Source organism: Lepisma saccharinum, chromosome 6 (assembly GCF_977018435.1).
Source record: "Lepisma saccharinum chromosome 6, izLepSacc3.1, whole genome shotgun sequence".
NCBI lineage: Eukaryota > Metazoa > Arthropoda > Insecta > Zygentoma > Lepismatidae > Lepisma > Lepisma saccharinum.
Window position 1 is genome coordinate 80,772,462 of NC_139234.1, and position 24,354 is coordinate 80,796,815.

The 24,354-nt window shown below is 37.8% G+C and overlaps 1 protein-coding gene across 2 annotated transcripts in view; it reads left to right on the forward strand.

Annotated features, from left to right (window-relative positions):
- LOC145988916 (uncharacterized) overlaps positions 1-24,354 on the forward strand; it is a 195,484-nt gene that overhangs the window by 56,664 nt on the left and 114,466 nt on the right. For both annotated transcript variants that reach the window (XM_083124213.1, XM_083124214.1), the window contains exons 7-9: positions 3,088-3,245; positions 4,090-4,296; positions 12,789-13,022. In XM_083124213.1, coding sequence (XP_082980339.1) covers positions 3,088-3,245; positions 4,090-4,296; positions 12,789-13,022 — 599 coding nt within the window. The remainder of the gene's footprint in view (positions 1-3,087; positions 3,246-4,089; positions 4,297-12,788; positions 13,023-24,354) is intronic.

A 24,354-nucleotide genomic window follows, 5' to 3' on the forward strand; every position in this document is an offset into this window, starting at 1 on the left:
CCTGTGAAAGGATTTTGCTGAAATATGATTATTACGAATTATATGAGGGTTGTTCAAAATGTTATTTTTGAGCAACATGCTCTTCTCAATTTAGTATATCTTGGGAGTGAATGAAGATACAGAAGCGTTCTGGAGCTTGTTGTAAAGAAGAAAGACGGTTGCATATTATGAGATGATCAAATGTTGAAACTTAGCAAAATTTGAACACACTATTCAAATTTCAAGTTTGAACACCTCAAAACACCCCCCCCCCCCAATAAATTTTTCTCATTTTTGGATATTTTTAACTACCATACTTCCTCTTCATGCTGAGAAAGTTTTATCGAAGTGTTTTTTGATATAAGGGAGAAAAGTGAAGTTGAAATTTGTCCTGCATCAGCAATGAACTGAGCTAAAGGATATATATACTTACTGTTCAGGGCCTTTCCTTCCCCCCCTTCATTTTTTTTGGTTAACACAGAAGTTTTCACAACACACCCATATCTCGTCCCCATGAACCCGGCTAAAAATATGGAAACAGTAACATGTAAATTAGCAATAACAGCACAAAATGAAGCTAATAATCAAGTGGAATATCATCTGTCCAGAAACGGTAAGTATATATATCCTTTAGTGCGACACAAATGAAAAGTCTCACCATAGGGACGCTGCAGCTCTATAAAACTTTCTCAGTATGAAGAGGAATAATGGTAGTATCTTATTAGATAGTAGATTCTGTATCTTCATTCGTTCCCGAGATATACTTAACTGAAAAGACCATGTTGCTCAAAAATGACATTTTGAACAACCCTCATATAATTCGTAATAATCATATTTCAGCCAAATCCTTTCACAGGTATCTGTTTTGGAGCAAAGCAAAGCTGTGTACCAAATATCATCAAAATCGGTGACTATGAGGGTCAACTCCTGCCTGATTTGACATAGAATGACCCAGTAATTAACATATATTGCATTAGTTACAGTGACTTCTAACTCAATTTTTGACATATTCACCACCATTGTTCTGGCATTTGTCGTAGCAATACACTAAATTTTGTATGCCCATGGCATATCTGTCTGACATGAAAAACTGGAACCATCTGTCCAGCAGCATAAATGTCAAAATGTTTTCCTTCCAGCAACCTCTTCAGCTTAATTAAGAGATGAAAGTCTGTACGTGCAAATTTGGGAGTGTACAGGGACTGGTCCAAGATCTCTCACTTGAAGTGATGCAAAAGTGCCTGCATGCACTCATGTGTGTGGGGTAGTGCACGTTGGATCAGCCGTCCGTGAATTGTCTGCACCATCGTATGACCATATTGTCACTCAAGACTTCCGGTCTGTACACCTCACTTGATTGCTGGTTGCTCTATGCTGGCTTCTGAGTATGCACAAATGTGATTACTAGGGCCTTGGATGCCGTTTCTCCCGTGTTGCTATTTAGAAGCATTGATCTCGTCATCCCAATACCGTTGTGTGATTGAAATAGGATTGAAATATGACAGATTTGGGTAAAATATGCTATTTTAAACCAAAATCGTAAAATAAGTAAGCATAACAGTTTCCTGCAGAAATAAGCATTTATAAGCACTTTCAACCTTAGTTAAATAGCTCATCAAGGTATGTAATATGAAGTATAACCTTTATCCTTACCATTAAAAGTCTGGAAAAGGATATGCATTTCGCTTACAAATCCGGTCTCTAGTGATTACCATGCATATCTTGTAGTCGGCGGGAGACTGTATGAGAGCTACTATGTTTCTCCTAGAACTGCAACATATTACAGCCACGTGCCACCTTTTCCTGCCTGAATACGCATGTCGCGTTGTGACCACTAGCGTCACATACAGATGCCGTCGGAATCTTTTTGCTCGATGCCACTTGTATATAAACTTTGAGAAGCTGTTATCAACAGCATGTTCTTGTTTTAATATGTGATTAATTAATTCAGGGACTTGTACAATACAGTAGATTCCCCTCTATAAATGTCTTGCCTTAAATTTTTAATACGTGTATTCCTGTTTTGCCAGCAATAATGGTATAACTGTGTCTTGTCAGTTTTTCAGTACTTTGATATACTTTGAATGTTTGTACTGAAGGAGAACTTCCATTGATAATGTAAGGAAATATGGCACCTTGTTTTGTTCGATTGCATTGTGCCACTTTCAGAACATTTACTCACGAGAATAAGATTTCAGGGATTTTAGGGGTATTGGTGCCAAGCAGCCAGTATGTGTTGCCATGTGTGCATCGAAAACGCTGCAAATTGCTTTTGATTTGTAATAATTTTCCAAATTCACTATTTTGCAGTTTGAAATCGAATCATAGAGAAATAAAGTGGTGAGGTTCTCTGAAGATAATATTAGTACTTAACACAATCCATACCTGGACCTGTATTACTTTATTATTGTATAATTGTCAGAGAAAAATATAAAATTTGTCCTTGAAAACCTGGGAGAGTCAGGGAATTTAATTTCTGCTTGTCTGTAGCCACCTTGATGGAGTTTGGACTCAATTAAAAATTAACCATTAGATCTACATAAAAATGAGTTACATGAAAATTTAACTTATTCAATTCCTCGTTAATCTGCACACAGCATTGCCCGTTGAACCATGGAAGCTACGGGCTGTCACAGTGAGTCACTGCGAGCAGTGTTGCAATGTTTCTCAAACATCTTTACTCCATTGTATAAAAGATGCAAAGTCTTTTTAAAAAGATGATGTATAAAAGATGAAAAGGGTTTAAAGAGAAGACCAAGGATGTATTTGTAGGACTACCCAATCCTAAGAAGAGTTGTCTGAAAATTGAGTATTGTGTTTAAAACCTTTGTGCTTCCACCATACTAAAATTTCATTGTGATCGGACAACCTGTTTTTTATTGATAGAATTTCAAGGAGAGCAATCATTTGCAAAACTAAGAAATTATGGTACGACTGAAGGAAAGAAGAAAGACACACTTGTGATGTATTTGAAGCATATTATTCTATTTTTATGTAAATTGTAAAAAGGGAATTTTCACTTTTTTATTGTTCTTGTTCGTTACAATATCTCCTTTTTCAGTTATCAACGTAAGTTTCAGCAGAAATTTCATTCACTTTCATTTTTAGATTTGGATGAGACCTTTGTTGATGATGTTCAGAACCTTGCAACTTATCTCTTTGGACAAAAAGATGTACATTCTGGAAGACTTACATGCCAAGAACTATTTCAACTCTATACATCATACGATGGGAAGAAGATAACCAATGTCAAGGATTTTCTGACTGTAAGTTATTTACCATTATAACTTACTTTAAATCTTTGCAGATTTTTCTCTGTATGACTACAAGAATTTTATATTGAATTCCAATGTACAAAAAAGATCTTCTGACTGACAATTCTTTATTCCTTCAATGTGTCAGAACATAAACAGGGTGTCTACCAGTCAAGAAAGTCATGAAATGCAAGAAAAGTAAAAAAAAATCAACAAGCAGATCAAGAAGTCAATAAAAAGTCAAGAAATGAACAAGTAGGTCAAGAATTCAATAAAAAGTCAAGAAATTATACTCGTGGTTAAGAATTTTTGCTATCACAATGACTAATTGATTGATTGAGTTTATTTTACTTCAGTTTTCTGCCTCTTTTGAACTGCGAAGATTAGGATGAATGGTGGTAAGATAAAATGGATGAAGGGACAATTAATCAGAAATACCTATATAGTGGCAACAACATGCGCCCCAGATGCCAGAGTCTTGCTAGTCTACCAAATGCAGTCCGGGATGTATTAATAGATAAAGTAAATCTAATTATATTGTTAAATAAAGTAAATCTAATTATATTGTTAAATAAAGTAAATCTAATTATATTGTTAAATATAGCTTCAGTTTTCATCTTAACTGGTCTTTTGGTAGAGGTTTTTCATTAAATAAATATTTATTTTCTTAATTGCTAATTTCCAACTTTACCTAAATAGGGGTTGAGTAAATAAAGGTTAAGAAAAACACAAAAAAGGTCAAGGAAAAAGCCAAGAATTTTGGATTTTTTATTTTGGTAGACACTCATGATTTAATGCAGTTGTCATGATTTGAGCATTTGAGCCTTATTCTGTTCTTACAAACTTTAAATTCTAGATTACTCTGGACCTGAAGCTGAGTGAAATTTCAGAGACAGCGAGTCAGTTATACTCCTCAGGCTTGACTTCATCAGATATGTCTATGATTGTATCGGAACATGAGGACAACTGGCCGAAGGCGTTGGTGTATTTTAATGAACAGGCTCTGAACTTAAAAGTAGAAAAAATGGAAACAGCAGAGTTCTTCAGAAATAAGTTAAGCAAGGTAAGTGCATGCGGCAATACCAACATATAAAGTGTACTTTCAAGAGATGAAACACTACACAAATAATGTTCATTAGTAGCATGTGAGCTAACATTTAATATGGATTTCTGGGTGTGATTATTTAATGCTCGTTTGACAGAACATGGAGTTTCGTTGCATTATTTATGCAAATGGAATAATATAACAAGAAAGTAAATGTGATCTTCCTGTTTTCATCTTCTACATCCTGACTTTCCTACACCAAACTACATGCAATGCTAGAAATTCTTACCCTCTAACTCACAGACTGACTACTTTTGGCAACTTTTAACCAATGTTATCAACACACCAGCATGTTAAAGGGAGCATATTTTTCTCTCTTAGCCAATACACTTGCATTTTATAGATTCCAGTATATATGCATGGCATGTGTACACATGCATGCACACACAGTGGCATATTAAATGTATAGGTAATGAGATTAACCCCCCAGGAAACAAACAAACAAATAAATATATCCACAGTGTGAACTAAACTATCAACTTTGCAACTAGTTTCTAAATCCCAGAGTTTTGTTAAATTTTCCCTGATATTTCCAGTTTGTGTTTCTGTACATAGCAGCATAAAAAGGTTGTTATTCACAACAATACTTATGTTCAGTTTTATGAAAAGTTTTTTCATAGAATAATCTTCATTATTAAGGTTAGTAGAATCAGAACCTTTATATTATACTTCACATGTATACAATACATGTATACAATGTATTATATGTATACAATACATGTAAACTTTGGTCAAAACTGAGTTGATAGCCTACTGTCCAAGATGTGAATCACAGGTTGAAATGGAATTTAAAATTCCATACACCAATGTTTAGAAGCAAAAGAAAAATATGCCATGCAGTGGATTTGCAAAGTCCATTAAAAATCCAACACATTGGATTTGATTTTTTTTAGCCAAAACCGCTTGTAGGAGGTTTCATAAAAACAGTAAAAACAAACTACAGAAAGATTCATGTGAATGTTCTAGAGAGCAGGTGTAATTGTTTAATATTTAGCAGTGTCATGTGGTGATGTTGAAACTTGGAGTAGCAATCAGTGGTGTGCCCAAGGAGGGTTGGTGGGTCATAACCCACCTCCCCTTAGGGCAAGTATTGCTTATAGGAAAAGAACATCAAAGGCAGGAAAATATGGCAAAACTAGGAATGACTTCTAAAATAAAGTACACGTAACCGCCACCCTTTTCGAAAATCCTGGGCATGCCACTGGTGGCAGTTGATGTTCAATGTTGAGTACAGAATTGTTCAAAATGTGTATACTTACTCATACGTACAGTGGGATGCATTAACATTACCAGTAAATTGTCTATCCAAATTTTCATTTATGTAACGCAATTTTCAGGAACCCGTAACATATGTGGAGGAATGAACGAAAATAGGGATGGATAACTTCCATTTATTTATCACACAGTGCAATATAACTCGACTAACTTGAGTAGTAATTCATACTTCATGGCATTGCCCCCCTCCCCTTGATTAATTTCTGGGTTAAAGATGAGTAATAATATGATGAAATTGATGAAGGGATACTCACAAAGAAAACCCATACCTAGGTTGGAGTTCAAACCCAGAACTCCTGGTGTCATAGTGTGCAGTGATAACCACTTTCCCACAGAGGTCGGTCAACACATAAGATGGGTGGAATGCTCTAACTATTTGGATACTTGGGTATCAGTAAAGCAAACTGCATGTTTCTGCAAGTGGTATTTTTCAATAGGATTCTTGAAACACCATCTTTGCATATGATTCATGTTTTTTGAAAGATTTTGAATTGCTTGATTTCCCTAATTCCACCATCTCACGATCTCATTATTGAAATCCAGGCTGTACATGAGTGTTTCTTTGTAACCATCCTTTACCCGTTTAATTTATTCAACATTCATCGTCATGGCAGAGATTAGGTAAAGTGATGAAAGAGCAACGCTATATAACAAAAATACAAATTATTTCCTCCCACTGCATAAAATCAGGAGTCTGTTTATGATTGTCCCTCATGACTTCCACAAGCTCATTAGCTACATATTATCCAATTAAATCTCTACAGCTATAAAAGTGATGGGAGGTGGCAAAAATTCAATGTAGTAAAGGGGGATAAACTGGTAACAAAAACACTTTTTTTTTTGTAGTTTCTTCAATAATATTAATTTGGTTTCTTGAGCTCTGGAATACATATTTTAGTATTCCAAATTATTTCATTATTCATAGCAGAGTACAATATGCGAATAAGAACACGTGTTCATCATGGGTTTGAATCCCAGCATGGGCATGGTTGTTCTTTGTGAATTTCCTTCATCAATTTCATCATATCATCACTCATCCTCATTTCATGATAACCAAATGTTTCAGAAAAGCGAAGTAAAATCAACTAAATCAACAACAACAATATGAACATAGCCAAATAAATACATCCGTCTTTATGACTGTTTAGCATACCCAATTGTTTCTTTTGAAGGCCAAGAGATTAGTATATTTAAATGAAACACTGCTAAAATGAGAGTGAGAGAGAGCAAGTGTGAGCAAATATTTGTTATTTAATCATCATATCTTCCATATTAAAAAAAAAGCATAACATTTCAAAGTATTTTTGTCTGCACATAATACGTTCCCATTTCATAAATAAAAAAAAAACTACATCCCATATTATACAACATACAAAAGTTATGGTGCCGGCCCCTATGATAGCAAGGGCAGGTTAAAAGAGGGGGGGGGGGGACATTCACGAGCGACTTCCACCGAGGACCTGTTTTATTTTTTCATATATTGATAAATAATTCACACAGTTGGAATGACATATAACACACATAGTGTCAAGCAAGAAACATACAAGAGCGGTGTAAAGGGAGATGGAGAGGGCTCGAGGGGCAACAGACCCTTAATTGCCTTATTTTATTTCTTCAATTATATGCAGGGTGCTCCTATACACCTTCATGGTGTGGTGCTAAGCACAGTGGAGCACTTTACCGTTACCTTTTTTTTTTAATGCATGGTTGAAATGCAATAAAGCAAATATTGTGGTATTTTATGAATAACTACTGTTATGGGGTAGTAGGAAGCTTAATGGCGAGTGCAGCGAGTGACTAAAATAGGGGCAATGAATGATAAGGGGGCAACAAGAGACAGGGAGTGAACAAAGACAAGAATGATGAAGGATAGGCATGAAGAAAGATAAGAATGACAAAGGATGGGGCGACGAAAGATAGGAGGTGACAAGAGACTGGGGGCGAATAAAGATGAGAATGACGAAGGATAGGCATGACAAGAGACAGGGGGCAAATAAAGATAAAAATGATGAAGGATGGGGGTTACTTATGTGAAATTTAAAAGATTTCGTAATTCCGCGTTGCACAATTTAATGGTTCAATCCTATTAATTTCGAAGATCCACTGTCTTCATTCACAAAAGGGTACGGCGTTTGAAGCGGAGATGGTACCGCGTCAGTACATTGTTTGTTCCCGGGCGGCGGTGGTTGCGATTTTTCCCGTTAGGCAGCACTGGCGCGCGCATCTTGGTTTGCGTCGTCTGCTTCCTGTTGTCCGGTGGCATTGTCAGTTGGGGGTTGGGGGGCTGGGCCGTGTTGCTCGGTAATGTGCCGTTCCTGTTCCCCGCGTGGCTGGAGGGGGGTCGAGTATGTGCATAGCATCTTTTCTTTTTCAGGTCGGGGATCTTTCTGAGGACAGGGTGCCAAGTTGGGTGTGCTTGTCCATTGTCCAGGTTTAGTGCTGGTTTCTGCTGGATGATAGCATGGGTTTCTTTGATGGTGTTTTCTATGACAGAGCCGGTTGGGTGAAGTATGGATATGGAGGAGATGGTGTGGTTAGTGGAGTGGAGGTGTTGGGAGAGGCCTGATTTAGGTGTGTCGTTTTTGGAATCTTTTACATGTTCGTTAATCCGTTCTTGGACGGTGCGGATGGTTCTGCCAATGTAGGTGTTGTGGCATTGGCATGTGGTCTTGTAGACACCGGGGGATGCAAGTTTGGGTAGGTAGTATCTCTTGAAGTTGGGTAGTGCTCTTCCGATTTGGGATATGGGTTTGTGTGCTACTCGGATGTTGAAGGGTTTGAGGGCCTTGGCAAATTTTCCAGATGTGGTGGGGTGGTATGGAAAGGCGATCCATTTGGGTTTAGGATTTTGGTTCGGGTTATCTCTGTTTCTTGGATGTCTGAACTGGGTTTCTGTTTTTGCGCACCACATGGATAGTAGGCGCTCGGTGTAACCGTTGTTTAGGCCTATTTCCGTTACGCACGCTATTTCATCTTGCAGGTCATCTTCTGTGCAGCTGTGTGTGAAGGCTCTTCTGTAAAAGTTCATCCATACTCCAGCTTTCTGTTTTGGTGGGTGGTTGGATTTTGCATGGATATACTGGGTGCCCGAACCTGGTTTCCTGTATACGGATGTGACGAACTTGTCTTGGAGTCGTCGGATGCTGAGGTCGAGAAAGTTGAGGTGGCCATTTTGTTCCCTTTCAACGGTGAAGTTTATGTTGGGATGTATGTTATTGAGGGCAGTTAGGAGAAGGGTTAGGTTCTCTTCCTGTTTGTAAATGACTATGGTGTCATCGGCATATCTTTTGTATCTTATATGAGCAAACTCTGGTTGGGTGAGAATTGACTTCTCGGCCACATGCAGCACTATGTTGGATATGGGTGCAGAAAGGGGGTTGCCCATCGCTAGGCCCCCTGTCTGGTGGAAGAAACTGTCCTCGAACTGGAAATAGTTGTGGGTGAGGCAGGCTTGTAGAAGGTTGCAGATTTCATCAGTTACAAATGGAGGCATGTTATTGCTGAGTAGCCAAGTTCTGGTGGAGTCAAGTGCAAGGCTGATCGGGATGGAGGAGTACATGTCCACTACGTCTATGCTGGCTAGTTTGCAGTTGTCGGCTTTGACAAAAGAGGTGACAAATTCTTTTGCCTCGAGGCTGTTTTTTAGGCAGTAGGTGAGTTTGTCATTGTGGGCGGTCAGTTTCTGGAGGAGCCATTTGGTTAGGTGGACACTTGGTTGATTGAAGCCGGCAACTATGATTCTCAAGGGGGTTCCTGGTTTGTGAGTTTTTGGTATGCCATATGCACAGGGAAGGCTGGGGTGGGTGTTCCTTAGTTTCTTCTTTTCACTATCTTGAAGGAGGGCACAGTTATCTATGGCTCGGAGGATGGCTGTATTGTATCTGCTTGTGGGGTCACGTTTCAGCTTTTTGTACCCGTCAGAGTTTAGTTTTGCTTGCATTTTGTCACTGTATTGGCCTTTTCCCATTATGATGTATTGATTACCCTTGTCCGATTTTATGCACCAACATTTGTTGTCCTGTAGCCACTTTCGGAATTCCTGTGTTGTGTTCCTTAGTTTATTGTGCACTGTGGGTTTATGTTTGCTAGTAGGTTGGGCGTGTTGGCGGAGGATGATGGAAGCACAGGTAAGGCGTACACACTCGGCATCTTGGTTAGTTTTCGTTGCAAACGCTGTTTTTTCGGCAGAGCAGATTAAGTCTAGGGAGGGGGGGAGTCATTTAGGAGGTTGAATTTGAGGCCGTGTTGGAGGAGGGAGTGGAATTCTGTCGGCACGGTGAGGTTGATTATGGTGCTGGCGGGGGTGTTGGGGTTCACTGGTGTGGGGGTGAGGGCCGGAGGTTGGGCACCAAGGGTTTGCAGTTTCTGTGTTAGGATCGCTGTTTTCTTGTTTTGCGACATTTTTAGCATGAAGTCGATGTTTTGCTGGGCTTTTTTCCATTCGTCGGGGTTGAATCTCGGTTGTATGTAATCACGGAGGGAAGCACATGTGCATACAAGCAGCATACATGCACATACTCGACCCCCCTCCAGCCACGTGGGGAACAGGAACGGCACATTACCGAGCAACACGGCCCAGCCCCCCAACCCCCAACTGACAACGCCACCGGACAACAGGAAGCAGACGACGCAAACCAAGATGCGCGCGCCAGTGCTGCCGAACGGGAAAAATCGCAACCACCACCGCCCGGGAACAAACAAAGTACTGACGCGGTACCATCTCCGCTTCAAATGCCGTACCCTTTTGTGAATGAAGACAGTGGATCTTTGAAATTAATAGGATTGAACCATTAAATTGTGCAACGTGGAATTACGAAATCTTTTAAATTTCACGTAAGTAATTTTAAACCGCGTTTACCGCAACCACCATGAAGGATGGGGGTGATGAAAGATATGAGGCGATGCATGATAAGGTGCATCAACGAGAGACAGGGGATGAATAAAGATAAGAATGATGAAATAAAGAAGCGACGAAATCAGGATACAACAAATGATAAGGGGGCGATGAGAGGCAGGGAGCAAACAAACGTAAGGATGACGAAGCAAAAGATAAACACGAAAGGTGAAGGACAAGTGTAATATTACTAGGGTAGATCAAATAAGTCGTGAGGTGTCTGCCCCTTCACAGAAGATCTAAACATATTTCTGCCACCTCTGCCTCCTCACTTATTTTTTCCATGTGCAGGCATCGTGGAAAAGTCGTATCCAGGGAGGGAGAGGAGCTGACATGTATCCCCAGTGCCACGAGGGCGATGATGAAAAAATAGGCAAAGTACAACTATCAATCTTAATGCCTTACTGCAAGGGCAAATTAAAGGCTTAAGGAGGCGATCATTCTTCTCCTGCACCTCTCGCAAGGGCATTTTTAAAGTTATTGATAAATTTTCAAAGTTGCAATGAAAGACATTAAACATTGTGCCATTTTATGACATGCCCAAGAGCTATAGGTTAAGCTGCTCCACAGTCGCAGCTATTGTAATCAAAAATAAATTTATTGTGATTTTTGAGAAATATATTACAGTCTTTATTTTATTGAAGTTAAACAACTTAGAATGATTAGTGTGCTCAGCAAACATTGTAGTAGTTTATATAATGCTATAAAAATCGGAGGTGCAAGCAGTGCTTCAATCTTTTGGGCCGCAGGCCCCATCCAGATTTTTTTTAAAATTTAAATTTAGAATGAATATTCCTTTCTTCTTTGTTCTACATTTAAATATAAAGATAAAATTGAAGAAAACAATAATATATCACTTATTAAGTAACACAGGCCTGTACTAAAAGTATGTTCAGCAGGATGCCACAAGATAGAATAGTGACTTTGCGGGCCTTTAACAAAATCGTTTTTGTTCTGCAGTACTGTCCTTGCCCCCTTAGTTCTTCTCCTGCACCTCTCACAAGGGCATTTTTAAAGTTATTGATAAATTTTCAAAGTTGCAATGAAAGACATTAAACATTGTGCCATTTTATGACATGCCCAAGAGCTATAGGTTAAGCTGCTCCACAGTCGCAGCTATTGTAATCAAAAATAAATTTATTGTGATTTTTGAGAAATATATTACAGTCTTTATTTTATTGAAGTTAAACAACTTAGAATGATTAGTGTGCTCAGCAAACATTGTAGTAGTTTATATAATGCTATAAAAATCGGAGGTGCAAGCAGTGCTTCAATCTTTTGGGCCGCAGGCCCCATCCAGATTTTTTTTAAAATTTAAATTTAGAATGAATATTCCTTTCTTCTTTGTTCTACATTTAAATAAAGATAAAATTGAAGAAAACAATAATATATCACTTATTAAGTAACACAGGCCTGTACTAAAAGTATGTTCAGCAGGATGCCACAAGATAGAATAGTGACTTTGCGGGCCTTTAACAAAATCGTTTTTGTTCTGCAGTACTGTCCTTGCCCCCTTAGTTTTAGAACTGCCACTGCCATCAACGTTAGTTCTAATTTTGTACACCCAATACATTCAGATGCTATACAATGGAAGATATTAAACAGTGGCATGCCCTGGATTTTCGAAACAGAGTGTATGTACTTTTTTCTTTAGAAATACTGGGTCAAAGGGGTGTTATGACTCCTATCAACCATCCTTTGGCACGCCTCTGGTAACAAAACTTGAGACCATTCGTGACGTCACTACTTTCATCCTAGAACATGACTATTACACTTCTTTTCCAGATTTATTTACTGCTTGTTTGATTTTCCTTACTTTACCCATGACTTTGGCCTCTGCAGAATGCACACTTTCCAAACTTCAGCCAAAAAAATATTATCTGCGGAATTGTGCTCCTCAGAAAAGATAAACAAACATGGCAGTTTTGACCAATGAACACAGACAAATGGAACAGCTAAACATTGAACATGCTGCGAAAAACTTTGCTTATGCCAAAGCACACAAGCGAATGTTTCAGTTCTTGCAAATAATTAATTACGCTGAATTTAATATCGATACTTATTTCTTGAATATTGATTGTTCGATATGTGTTAACTACACATTCATTGCATGTTTTGCTCTAAAATACAAACTTCTTTCAATAAGCATCAACCACATGATGTGGTTTTTCTGACTTAAAAACATTATATGCCTGCAATTCATAATTGTAGCCCTCATAGCGCAAGAAATACTATGGCTACTAATAATGTATTTATATCATATTGAACATTGTCTTTTTAGGATGTGGCTGATATATTATTCAAAAAACTGTTGACATTGGCTGAAGTGAAGTACATGAAAATGTTTGACATCAAAGAACATAGCTTTGAAATCAGTGCCACTGGAACTGAGTACCTGGAGCATCTGGTGAAAAATATTGTGCAAACCAAAGAGTTTATTGAGAGTTCCATGAACATGGTATCTAAAGTTGGAGAACCAGACCAGTACAAGAATGTTTACTCTGAGTTGGACAAGGTAGGTCTTATGTTCTTAGACTTCAAAACATAAAAAAATTAATGTATCTTTGGATGACCATGTAGTGCAAATCTTTTCTCCATTCAGTCAGATCAGATATTATAGATATTTATTCAGGGTGGCTACTCACCGGGAATTCCTTGAATTTCAGGAATTATGCATGAATTATTGGCTCCAGGAATTATGCGTGAATTCTACATGAATTTTTCTCCGTTGACATGAAAAATTGTAACTTTTATTAATCCAAATGAATTCATACATTTACAAATGTCCCGAGGCAAATTTTTTGCAGTTTAGCTTTTAGTTTTATTGAGGAAGAAAAATGAAGCTACGTGGAAAATAAAACAGAATTCTCTCAATCCTTTTGCTTTGTTAGTGTTCTTTGGAGAACCATCTATCTGACATAGAGAAGACTATTGCAAATTTGATTAGGTAAATTTGAGTTTGAAATCCTTGTAGAATTAACAATTTTTCATAATTGGTTTATTCAGTAACATTTGTGAGTTGTGTTTGTAGATGTATTTCCAGTCTGAGTTCGTGAAATGACTCCGCACCTTATATTGAATATCTTAAATAGTATATATATATACAGGGTGTTTCTAAAGGTCATTTACAATGCTTGGGAGGTTATTCCTCACACGAAAAAAAGCAAAAAGTGTGAGTTCCATTTTTACGACTGAGGCTTTGTTTCCGAGATAGGAGCCTCGCAAAAGGTGACAAAGTGAATGTCACACACAACTGAGACGAATACTATCACAGATAGAGAGGCGGTTCCAAGTTAATCATCAAGGAATCTTATGTGCTCAGTCCGGAAGTCACTATGAAAAGTTCACTGCACGCATGTGCAATGGAGTCCTCAAAGGAATTGGGGATTTCCAGCAAGAACAATGCATGGGAAGGGTATGTAACACAGCAAGAAGGACCGTGACAATGAGAAATGCATTAAAGACAACACATCCCGACCTCAAACATCAAAACATGAGCACGGAACACAAAATCCAAAAAGTTGAGCATGGTTGCATACCCCAGTTGCACGTGAGGAATGAAAGAATCATGTCATGTGGCATACGAGAGACACATTACTCCACCAAGAGGAGGGATTGGGACAATGTGTATTTTTACACACGACAACTACATAATATCCCCCCCCCACACACACAATAAACAACAAATGCTACAATGTCTTAAGCACAGACAGTGCGTGTCACTGTACACCAATTGAAGATGTCACTTTCACCTCACAAAGGGGGTGGGGAGCAATACCAAGAGTGTTCTCACTGGGATTTGCCGAGGGCCATAATCACAGACGGTTTTTAAAATGTCTGCCGTTCACTTTTACGCAGAGATGACAGCGACGAATTAAGGATTGTCGAGTACGAGCAAACAAGCCAGGTGTATCTGCTACTGTCGCAGCTGCGACGTTGATGTGAGCAACGAGGTCCTCAGCTGATGTGACAGGTGTGTCGTATACGAGGGTTTTCATTTCTTACCAGAAAAAAAATCGAGAGGGTTAAGATCTGGCAACCTCAGTGCCCAAGGCACAGGCTCATCCCTACCAATGAACCTATTGCGAAGCAATTCATGCAGGAAATGTCGTACATTACGATCAAAATCAGCTGGTGCCCCATCGTGTTGGTACCACATTTCTTGCCGCAGTGCCAAAGGTACGGTCTCCAACAGTTCAGGCAGAACCTCACTAAGAAATGCATGATACATGCGACCATTCAGGCAAACAGGGAGAATGTATGGTCCAATTAAATGATCATGTACTATCCCGCACCACACATTCACTGAAAATCTGTGCTGGTGATGGGCCACAAAAAGTGCATGTGGGTTGTCAAAGTCCCAGACATGACTGTTTCTACTATTTAAGACATCCATCCTGGTGAAAATGGCTTCATCTGTCCACAATACCTTTGCCCCGAAGTGAGGGTTTGTGTCCAGCTGATGCAACAACCATTGGCAAAACTCCATACGAGGGCGAAAGTCACGAGTTAACAGTTGTTGTACTTTCTGCAGTTTAAAAGGGTGCATTCCTTCCTCTGACAACACTTGCCAAACATTCACATGAGACGTGTTTCGTGGCCGAGCGAGCACGCGCGTACTGGTGCCAGGATGTTCTGTGACCGCTGTTAACACATCTTTTCCAAACTGATGTGTGCGTACACTTCAGGGTCTTCCAACTTCTTGCCCTGTTTCACGCAGTCGACTGTCCACTACCTGAAAGAAGGCATGAGAAGGTAAACGTCTATGTGGAAAGCATTCTCCATAAAGACGTCTTGCCTCACGGCTATTACTCCATACATGAGATGCATGTCTGCTAGCTGCTGGGTCATATACGCAGCCATGTGTGTAATAGGGAGCTGGAACTGCAAAGTATCATTTTTGTTTAACACTGGCACACTGCACAAATTGGCCGTATCACCGTACGAACACCACAGACCAATTGTTGCAATACTTGACTTGTCCACTCCACCACGTCAACTTCTTTCAATACAACATACTAGTACTCTTCAATGCGTATTACAACCTAGAGCGAAAACCAACCCTTCGAGCTCCTCTCGCGGGTACAGCAGTCATGAAGGTCAAATGTAGAGTATGAGAACCAGACTTGCCTTCGCAGTGCTTCCAAAACTGGTCTCTTTTATGTCACAGTGATTGCATGCGAATTGCATGGTATTGCTCCCCACCCCCTTTGTGTGGTGAAAGTGACATCTTCAGTTGGTGTACAGTGACATGCACTGTCTGTGCTTAAGACATTGTAGCATTTGTTGTTTGTTGTGTGTGTGTGTGGGGGGGGGGGGGGGATATTATGTAGTTGTCGCGTGTAAAAATACACGTCGCAATCATCTGATATTGTGTTTTTCTTTCCCTCCTCTTGGTGGAGTAATGTGTGTCTCGTATGCCACATGACATGATTCGTTCATTCCTCGCGTGTAACTGTGGTATGCAACCATGCTCAACTTTTTGGATTTTGTGTTCCGTGCTCATGTTTTGATGTTTGAGGTCGGGATGTGTTGTCTTTAACGCATTTCTCATTGTCACGGTCCTTCTTGCTGTGTTACATATCCTTCCCATGCATTGTTCTTGCTGGAAATCCCCAATTCCTTTGAGGACTCCATTGCACATGCGTGCAGTGAACTTTTCATAGTGACTTTCAGACTGAGCACATAAGATTCCTTAATGATTCCCTTGGAACCTCCTCTCTATCTGTGATAGTATTCATCCCAGTTAGGTGTGACGTTCACTTTGTCACCTTTTGTGAGGCTCCCATCTCGGAAACAAAGCCTCAGTCGTAAAAATGGAACTCACACTTTTTGCTTGTTTTCGTGTGAGGAATCACCTCAATGTGTTGTAAATGACCTTTAGAAACACCCTGTATATATATATACACACACACACCATTTTAATTGTATTGTTGGAATTTTTGGATACAGTGGAATCACACAAACGCTTTATATTGTTAAGATATTTATGTGTGTGTTGGGGGAGGGGGGGGGGGCTGGTGAGAGGCAGTAATACTTAAGTTTGAAATAGAGAAAGCATCTGTTTGTGCCCCTGAATTTTTGAAAAGTTCACCTTCAAAACTGGGAATTATACTTGAATTTTATCATGGCTCTCGAGTGACCACCCTGTTATTAGACTTCTAGTTTGTAGATATTTAATTCTGAATAAAATAGACATTTAATTTAATGGCTAAAGAAAATACCTAAAGTACAATACTGGATATGCAACATTTGCCCACATGGACATCTAATAGAGGTCTAAATTAAGTCCATTTCTAAAGTCGTTTTCACGTTCAGAAGACACAACTGCGCTTATGGAGAAACCACACAGTGTTGCCAATACAGCGCTAGCTCATGTCGCCGGGAAATGATGACCTTCCTTCACAATGAAGGTGTTACATATTTTGTATATATAATGATAATTATATGTAATTATTAATATTAATATTATACTATGAACGTTACAGTTACCCTTTTTACTATGATCCATTGCGATCACTACACGCGCGAGTGTAATGCACGAATATGACACTTCAGAAATCACTTAAAAAAGTAAAAATCACTGAGCGCTCACACAACTGAAAACACTTTTTCGAGAGAGGGAAAAAGTCTAAACAGACCAAAGCAGATCTCTCACTCAAGTAAGGGAAACGTGGCACATGGGTTAGATTCAAGTTGCAACCCAAACAAACAAATGAGTTATGGCCCACGTGAACTGATAAGACATGAATGACTCAAGCAAGGCATGTCATATTTCTATCTTGAAGCCCCATATTTTGTCACGTGTTGGAAAGCCTTTCAAAGATTAATATGGTGTCTATGAATTTATGTGTAAATTGGAAACTGAAAGGTGATCTTCATTTCAGTATTAATGTCGACAGTAATGTAAACAAAAACAACGTGTATTTGCGACAGCACTAATGTTGCTCACAACAGCAGCATTGGAAATAATTGTCAATTATTAAATTTAAGTAATTTCAATTCTATTATAACAAACTGCATGAAGTTAATATTTTTACTGAATGGAAATAAAATAACAACTTGAAAACTTGGTGGTGATTAGCCGGAATGCTGCGGTGAGCCAGCTCAAGATGGCCAGACGTCTCCTTACTTCGCGCGTGGTTCGGGTTAAAAAGAAACTCCAAAATGCATGGAAGTAATATTTCTGGGAACCTTTGAGTGGTTATAAAAAATAATTTCATTATTTTCTCCACAACTTTGTCGCTGAAAGTTTTTACTTGGAATTACAGAACAAAAAATGGCCAGCGACGACATTTTCTACTGCACGAATATAAAAGATCTCCACATACTTTATTTGAATATTTTTTAATGCAAATATGCTTTAAAGTATTGATAAATTCTGAGTACCACCGTCACCTATGACAATTAAAAAACAGTGTCAATTTTTTTAATAATGAATGCTTCAATTTTACGGCATGTTTCAACATTAGGAATGAAAATAATGTAAAAATTGTGTTTTCACAGAAAATTTGCGTTTTTAATTTATCTAAAATTATGTAAGCAAGTTACCAGTTTTTTGTGTTCACCATCGTATTCTCTACAAAATTTCCTGCAAAACTGCAGGTACCGATTTTACTTAAGATAAATTTGTAAATCCAGAAATTTCACAACAGCGCACTCGTATTTCCCATAAGAAAAGTATTGCCCATAAGAGCCCATTGTGTCTTCTGAACGTGAAAACGACTCTAGTTCAGAATATATATTTCTTTTATTCATGACATATCTGAAACAAATAGAAATATCCCTATGACACGAAGAAGAAGCAATGTTGTCCAAAACATGCAGGGTGGCTACCAATATGGAAATCCTGGAAAAGTCAGGAAATTTACTTTTTCTGGAAAAGGCATGTAAATGTCAGGGAAATTTATTGTTTTTCTAGAAAAATCAACATTTATGTAGTAGTGCATTAAAAGTGATTTTTTGAATAAGACAAAAAAAAAAAAATGGTATTGTTGATTGCATACTTAATACTCGTTTTGAACTATTTTCAATTAAAAGACTACTACAGCAAGTGGCTATTGGCATTTACCATTTTCTTGTTGCAATTTTTGAGGTATGTTTGATTGATATTAGGATTAATACATATATTACTAAATTTTTCTATAATTGTGTATTATTTATGCTATAATTGGTGTAATTTTTTAATAAAAATGAATTCTTTCATTACCATTAGTCAATATGTGGCAAGTAACAGGCAAAAGCTCACCCCTCATGCCCCTATCAAACAATTAATTTCTGTTCAGTTTCCCTTCTACTAATTACTTTTAACATGTGAAGCGAATATTCTAGACACTTGTTTATGTGGAAATCTAAGTCTGGCATTTAGCCAAAATTTGTACACGCATGTTTAAATACATGAATAGTCATAATCTGGTCTGAAAAATTTAGGTTCTTGGTCTGGAAAACCTGTAAAAGTCAGGGAGTTTTGTTTTTACAAAATTGCAGACACCCTGATATATCTGAAGGCAATCAATAAATGTCCATTACTTGTCCAGGAAGGATTTATTCTGTGTAGACTTAATTCTTAGGTATCAATAAGCAGGTTTGTAAATGCAGTATATCACAGTGTATAAATATATCCACAAATTATCTCTATGTTGTGTCTAAATATGTATACCCAGGGTGTATACACAGAATGTCTTAAAAGCACCTGAAACCAAAATTTGATCCTTTACAACATGAAAACTATGAAAAATATTCACACTGCATTTTATGCTTTATGAAGTATATTTTATGAAATTTATTCTATTAAGTTTATTTTTTTATTATTTATATTTTTGTAATGTAGGGTGTGGCAATAAAGCAGGTGATTTTGCAACACTGAATATTGCTAGTTGTTGTGTTACAGGCAACATCCATGATGTGCTGTGCACGTTTCGGACCTCTGTCACAACTGAATGGTAAAGCAGTGTCTTCAAGATAGCTGTAGTCACGTTTTACCTCTGACACAACAACTAGCTATATCCAGCCAGTGTTGCAAAATCATCCAATTCATTGCCACAACCTGTACTTTTGGTTGCAAGTTCATCCATACAGGGCAGGGTTAGCATTTTGCCCAGGTTTTTCCGAAAAAAAAAAAAAAAAACAACCTGGGTTGGTTTTTTGATTTTTTTTCAGATAAAACCAGATTAAACCTGGGCCAAATTGGGTTTTATTGGGTTTTTCATGTTATGTTTATAAATATATATTTTTTAAAAATGAAATACATTTTTCACTGATAGTAGTATATTGGAACATTCAATTTGTATTGTTTTAGTTCACAAAATCAAAAACTATTTAATATTTTCTGTTAACATAGTTAAGAATTGACAATCAAGGTCTCGCACCTTGAAATGATTAAACTTAAAGCATACATAACCTGTGCCGCACACCATTGAGGGCCCAGGCCTACCTACCGACAGTCGACCACAATTCCACCTGATCCTACTCTGAGGTGGGAGATCATACAACCAATTACGGGGTGACGTGTGGTCAGCAGAATGAACCCCGAGTTGTCGTTGCAGGTTTTCATGACCGGGTTACACTAGTCATTCGTAGCTCCCCAGTTTAATCATGATGCTGAGTGTTCACCAGTTTCATACACAGGCCGAAATCTCAGGAGAAAAGCTGTTAGCTACATTTCCCCAAGGAGACTCAAACCTGCACACGTTCCATAGCCGGAGCCCAAAGCATGACCGCACAGCCACAGTGCGGGACAAATGATTAAATTATCTAAAATACTATGTTCTGAAAAATTTGACCAACAGTTTGATTCTACTGATTTGATTGGATGGCGTAACAGTTAATAGATCTGTGATCAGTTCCCAGGGTTGCGCATTGCAATACTATACTAATGCTTGATAGCTTTGGTGCTTTAGTCAACCTCCGTGGCAGAGGGCTTAGCACAGCATGCTGCAATGCCAGGGGTCCCATCTTGGTTCAGACGTGGATGTTTGTCCCAATGATAATACAGAAAATTGAGAAAATAGAGAGAAAAGGGGGATACTACTGCTTAGCGATATTACTTTTATTACGTAAGAAATAGTAGACATGCTGGCTGACTGCCATGCAGAAGACCCGGGTTTGAATCTCGGGTGTGGGTGATCTAGGGTCGGAATTTTTCCGGTCTTGTCCATGCATAAAGCAGAGGTGGAACTCGCCCAGTCTCAAATCAATGGGTTCTGGGGGGTGAAGGCACCCGGAGTTTGGTTGTGATCACATCACCTCCAAAATGGTGAGATCAAGAATATGTCGGGTGCTACCCCCATAACCCCTGAATGTGCCTTCATGGTGCGGTGCTATGTCAGGGTGGCCACTCTAAAACCATGATAAAATTCAAGTATAATTCCCAGTTTTCAAGGTGAACTTTCCAAAAATTGAAGGTGACCAGAAGATGTTTTCTCTTTTTCAACCTTACGTATTACCACTTCTCACCACCCACACACATACCCACACAAATATGTTAACAATATAATGGTTCTGTGTGATTTAAATGTATCCAAAAATACAGCACATGTATATTTCAAGTATTAAGTTTAAGGTGCAGAGTTTACATTTGAATTTCACATATTCAGACTCAAAATACATCTACAAACACAAGTTACTAATGTTACGGGATATACTAATGTACGAAAAATTGTAATTGTATAAGAATTTTAAGCTGAAATTTACGTACTCAACTTCAGAATATATTATCTTGCAATAATCTTCCGTCTATCAGATAGATTTTTCTACAGAGGAACTCTAAGAAAGTAAACAGATCAAGAGAATTCAATTTTATTTTTCACGTAGCTGTCTTTTCCTTCCTCGATAAAAATAAAATTGATTGGTTAAAAACTTGTCTCAAGAGCATTTATAAATTCAATCGGATATGGTTTGATTGATTGAGTTGGTGTTTTAAGTCCACTTTATGCACAGAAAGGCTAATTGGGACTGGAGCTTCAGTTAAAAGTGGAATCCGAACCACTATGTGCCTCCACTGGTATTGAACCCGTGACCCCTTGATTAAAAGGCGACGATGCTACCACTGCACCATCGGGGATGCCCTCAGTGGGATATGGATTTAATAAATGTTGCAATTTTTCACGTCTATGGAGAAAAATTCACGAAGAATTCATGCAGAATTCACTGAGTCAATTATTCACTCATAATTCCCAGAATTCAAGGAATTCCTGGTGAGTAGCCACCCTGGATATGCACAGGGAACTTTACTTATACATACTATACAACATACGGTAGCTGCACACACACTTTTAAATCTGCTTCAATACAGTTTGTTCACAGTTGTGTTTTCCCATTATTTTTATGGATGTTTCAAGTTTAAATATCTCCTCAGTGTATTAACCATGCCAAAATTATAAGGCTGACATATTTAATTGTCTTGACTGATTTCATCCAAATGGAATACTGTATCCATCCTCCAAAATATCTGGTTGCTATGAAACTAACAGTTCCCATGGACAAAACATTAGTTGCCCCAATTTGGATCCCAACATACATAGTATGCGCTTTATTGTTAAAAAAATTATTTGTCAAGTCATAGCTTAAGAAATGCCCTAAAATATTTAATTATCTTTTCTTAATGTCCAAAAATGTAGTTCAGGCAGATATTTGAAAGTGGCATCGCAATTTGGAGCTACCTCAGAATATGAAAAATCAATTTTTCATCCACCATCTTGAAATGCTTTCAACAAATGCAAATGCAAAATAAAATCATTCCCTGGGTGTATCTATTTGTGACATGAATTTCAGCTTAAAAACTCTAAAATTGCTAAAGATATTGTGGTCTCAAAATTGGTGACCATTCTGAAACCACACACTATAATACAGTTTTTTTTTATTAAAAACTTCAAGCTCAAGTAATGTCCTAACGTAGGTGAGACTTGGTTTTCTTAATCTACGAAAATCTAACCTCAAATATTTGCATAACTTAAAGCTCTCACAAGACATGTAAATCAGTCTGTCGTCCACCATCTTTAAACATGGTGACAAATTTTTCTCAAGTACAATATGACACCAATCCTTTAAGTTATCTTGTAACTCTAAAAATTGCAACTCAAAAGGGGCAAAATGAATGTTTGTGATTTTATCACCACTCCTCTCCTAACTATGAAATATAATTTAAAAGTTTTACTACAAAATTGCGGACCGATGGATTATCTACAATGACTGAGTTTAGTTCATTATACTCTGAAAATGCATTGTAGACAATTTTGGGGAAAAAGAGAGCATGGTATATAGCATGCGTGCATCATGAGGAAAATCAGTTTTTCATTCACCATCTTGAAACACAATGTTCAATTTCACTCACATGTCACATTGTCAAATTTTCTAGCTGCACAAACATGTTATCATGGTCACTAAATAGATGACTTGTCTTTCTTTGCCCATCCACCCACCCATGCTCCTTCTAATAATTTTATTGTGAATTTACAGTGCAAGTAATGTCACAATGCTCCTGAAAGTTTTATGCACAAAGCTCAAAATTGTAGTCTGTAAAAAGGTTTGAAAATGTCAAAAATGGTCAAAGTATGAAAGTATATGTATGCATTGTATTTACATCCCCTACATTTAAGATAAAAACAAATCATGGTAGATTGTTAGAGTGCTGGACTTCTTGGGCATAGAGCTCCTAACCACACATAACATTTATCCTACATGGGCAAGAAACCCATTACGTTCAATCAATGCACTGAACTGGAGGGAGGGGTCACTGTCTCAGTGCAAGGCATTGGAAAGATAACAGAACATTTGCACACATACTAAATTTTGAGAAATGAAATGAATCATTTGAAAAGTGTTTGGTTTAGTTGTACCAGAATTAACTTTATTCTACTTTCACGACATTTCAATAACATATACTCAGTTCTTCTTTGTAATGTTTTATTCATGAAAAAAATAATTGTAAAAGTAGATCGTAGGTGAAACTATGTGGCTTGCGCACATACAGAAGTGACTGACATCTAAAGTGCTACCACATTTCAAAATTATAAGCTTTGTTTGTTCAAATGTTTTATCTAAATATTTCAGATCCTCTTGATTTTTGATTCTTGGATATATGTTCGTATTATTTCTGTTAAAAGTCTATTTTTAGCATGATTTGAGAAAAAATATCCTGAAAAAACCCACTGTGACTTGTACCACATTCATTATTTTGAGTATTATAAGCTTGGCTAAGTGTTTATTTTACAAGTTTTCTCAAAATGTTGATAATTCTAGAACCTTACAATTATTTAAAGAAATAATTTACAACATTTTCTGAAAAGAAAACAACACATTTTTAGTGTTTTTTTTGGTGGGTATTTTCAAGGTGGGTTTTTCTGAAAAAACCCACGTAAGGAAAACTGGGTTGGGCCCACTTGGGCCAACCCTGATACAGGGTGACTCCCCGATGGCACAGTGGTATCGTCATCACTTTGTAATCAAGGTGTCCCTGGTTGTATACTTGGTGGAGGCACATAGTTTGGATCCCACTTGAAACTGTAGGTCTGGTCCCGATTAGTCTTACTGTACATAAAGTGGACTTAACACACCAATCGATTATCCATACAGTAAATTTTATTAATTAGTTAATTTTCAGTTCAGAGTAAAATGTTTCTCCTTAATGTCAATTTTGAGAGAGAAAAATTATCAGAAATTATTACACAATCATAATTTGGAGCCTTGTGATTGACATCATGCAAATCTGTGTTTTGCAACTAATTGAGCCCATGTGCTTTACTTGAAAAGTTTGAAAATAGCAATTTTATGAGTAAAATAAAAAGTGGCAAATCTTTTTTTGGCAACACTAACAATGCAAAATTTTGTCAGCCAATGCAAGAAACATA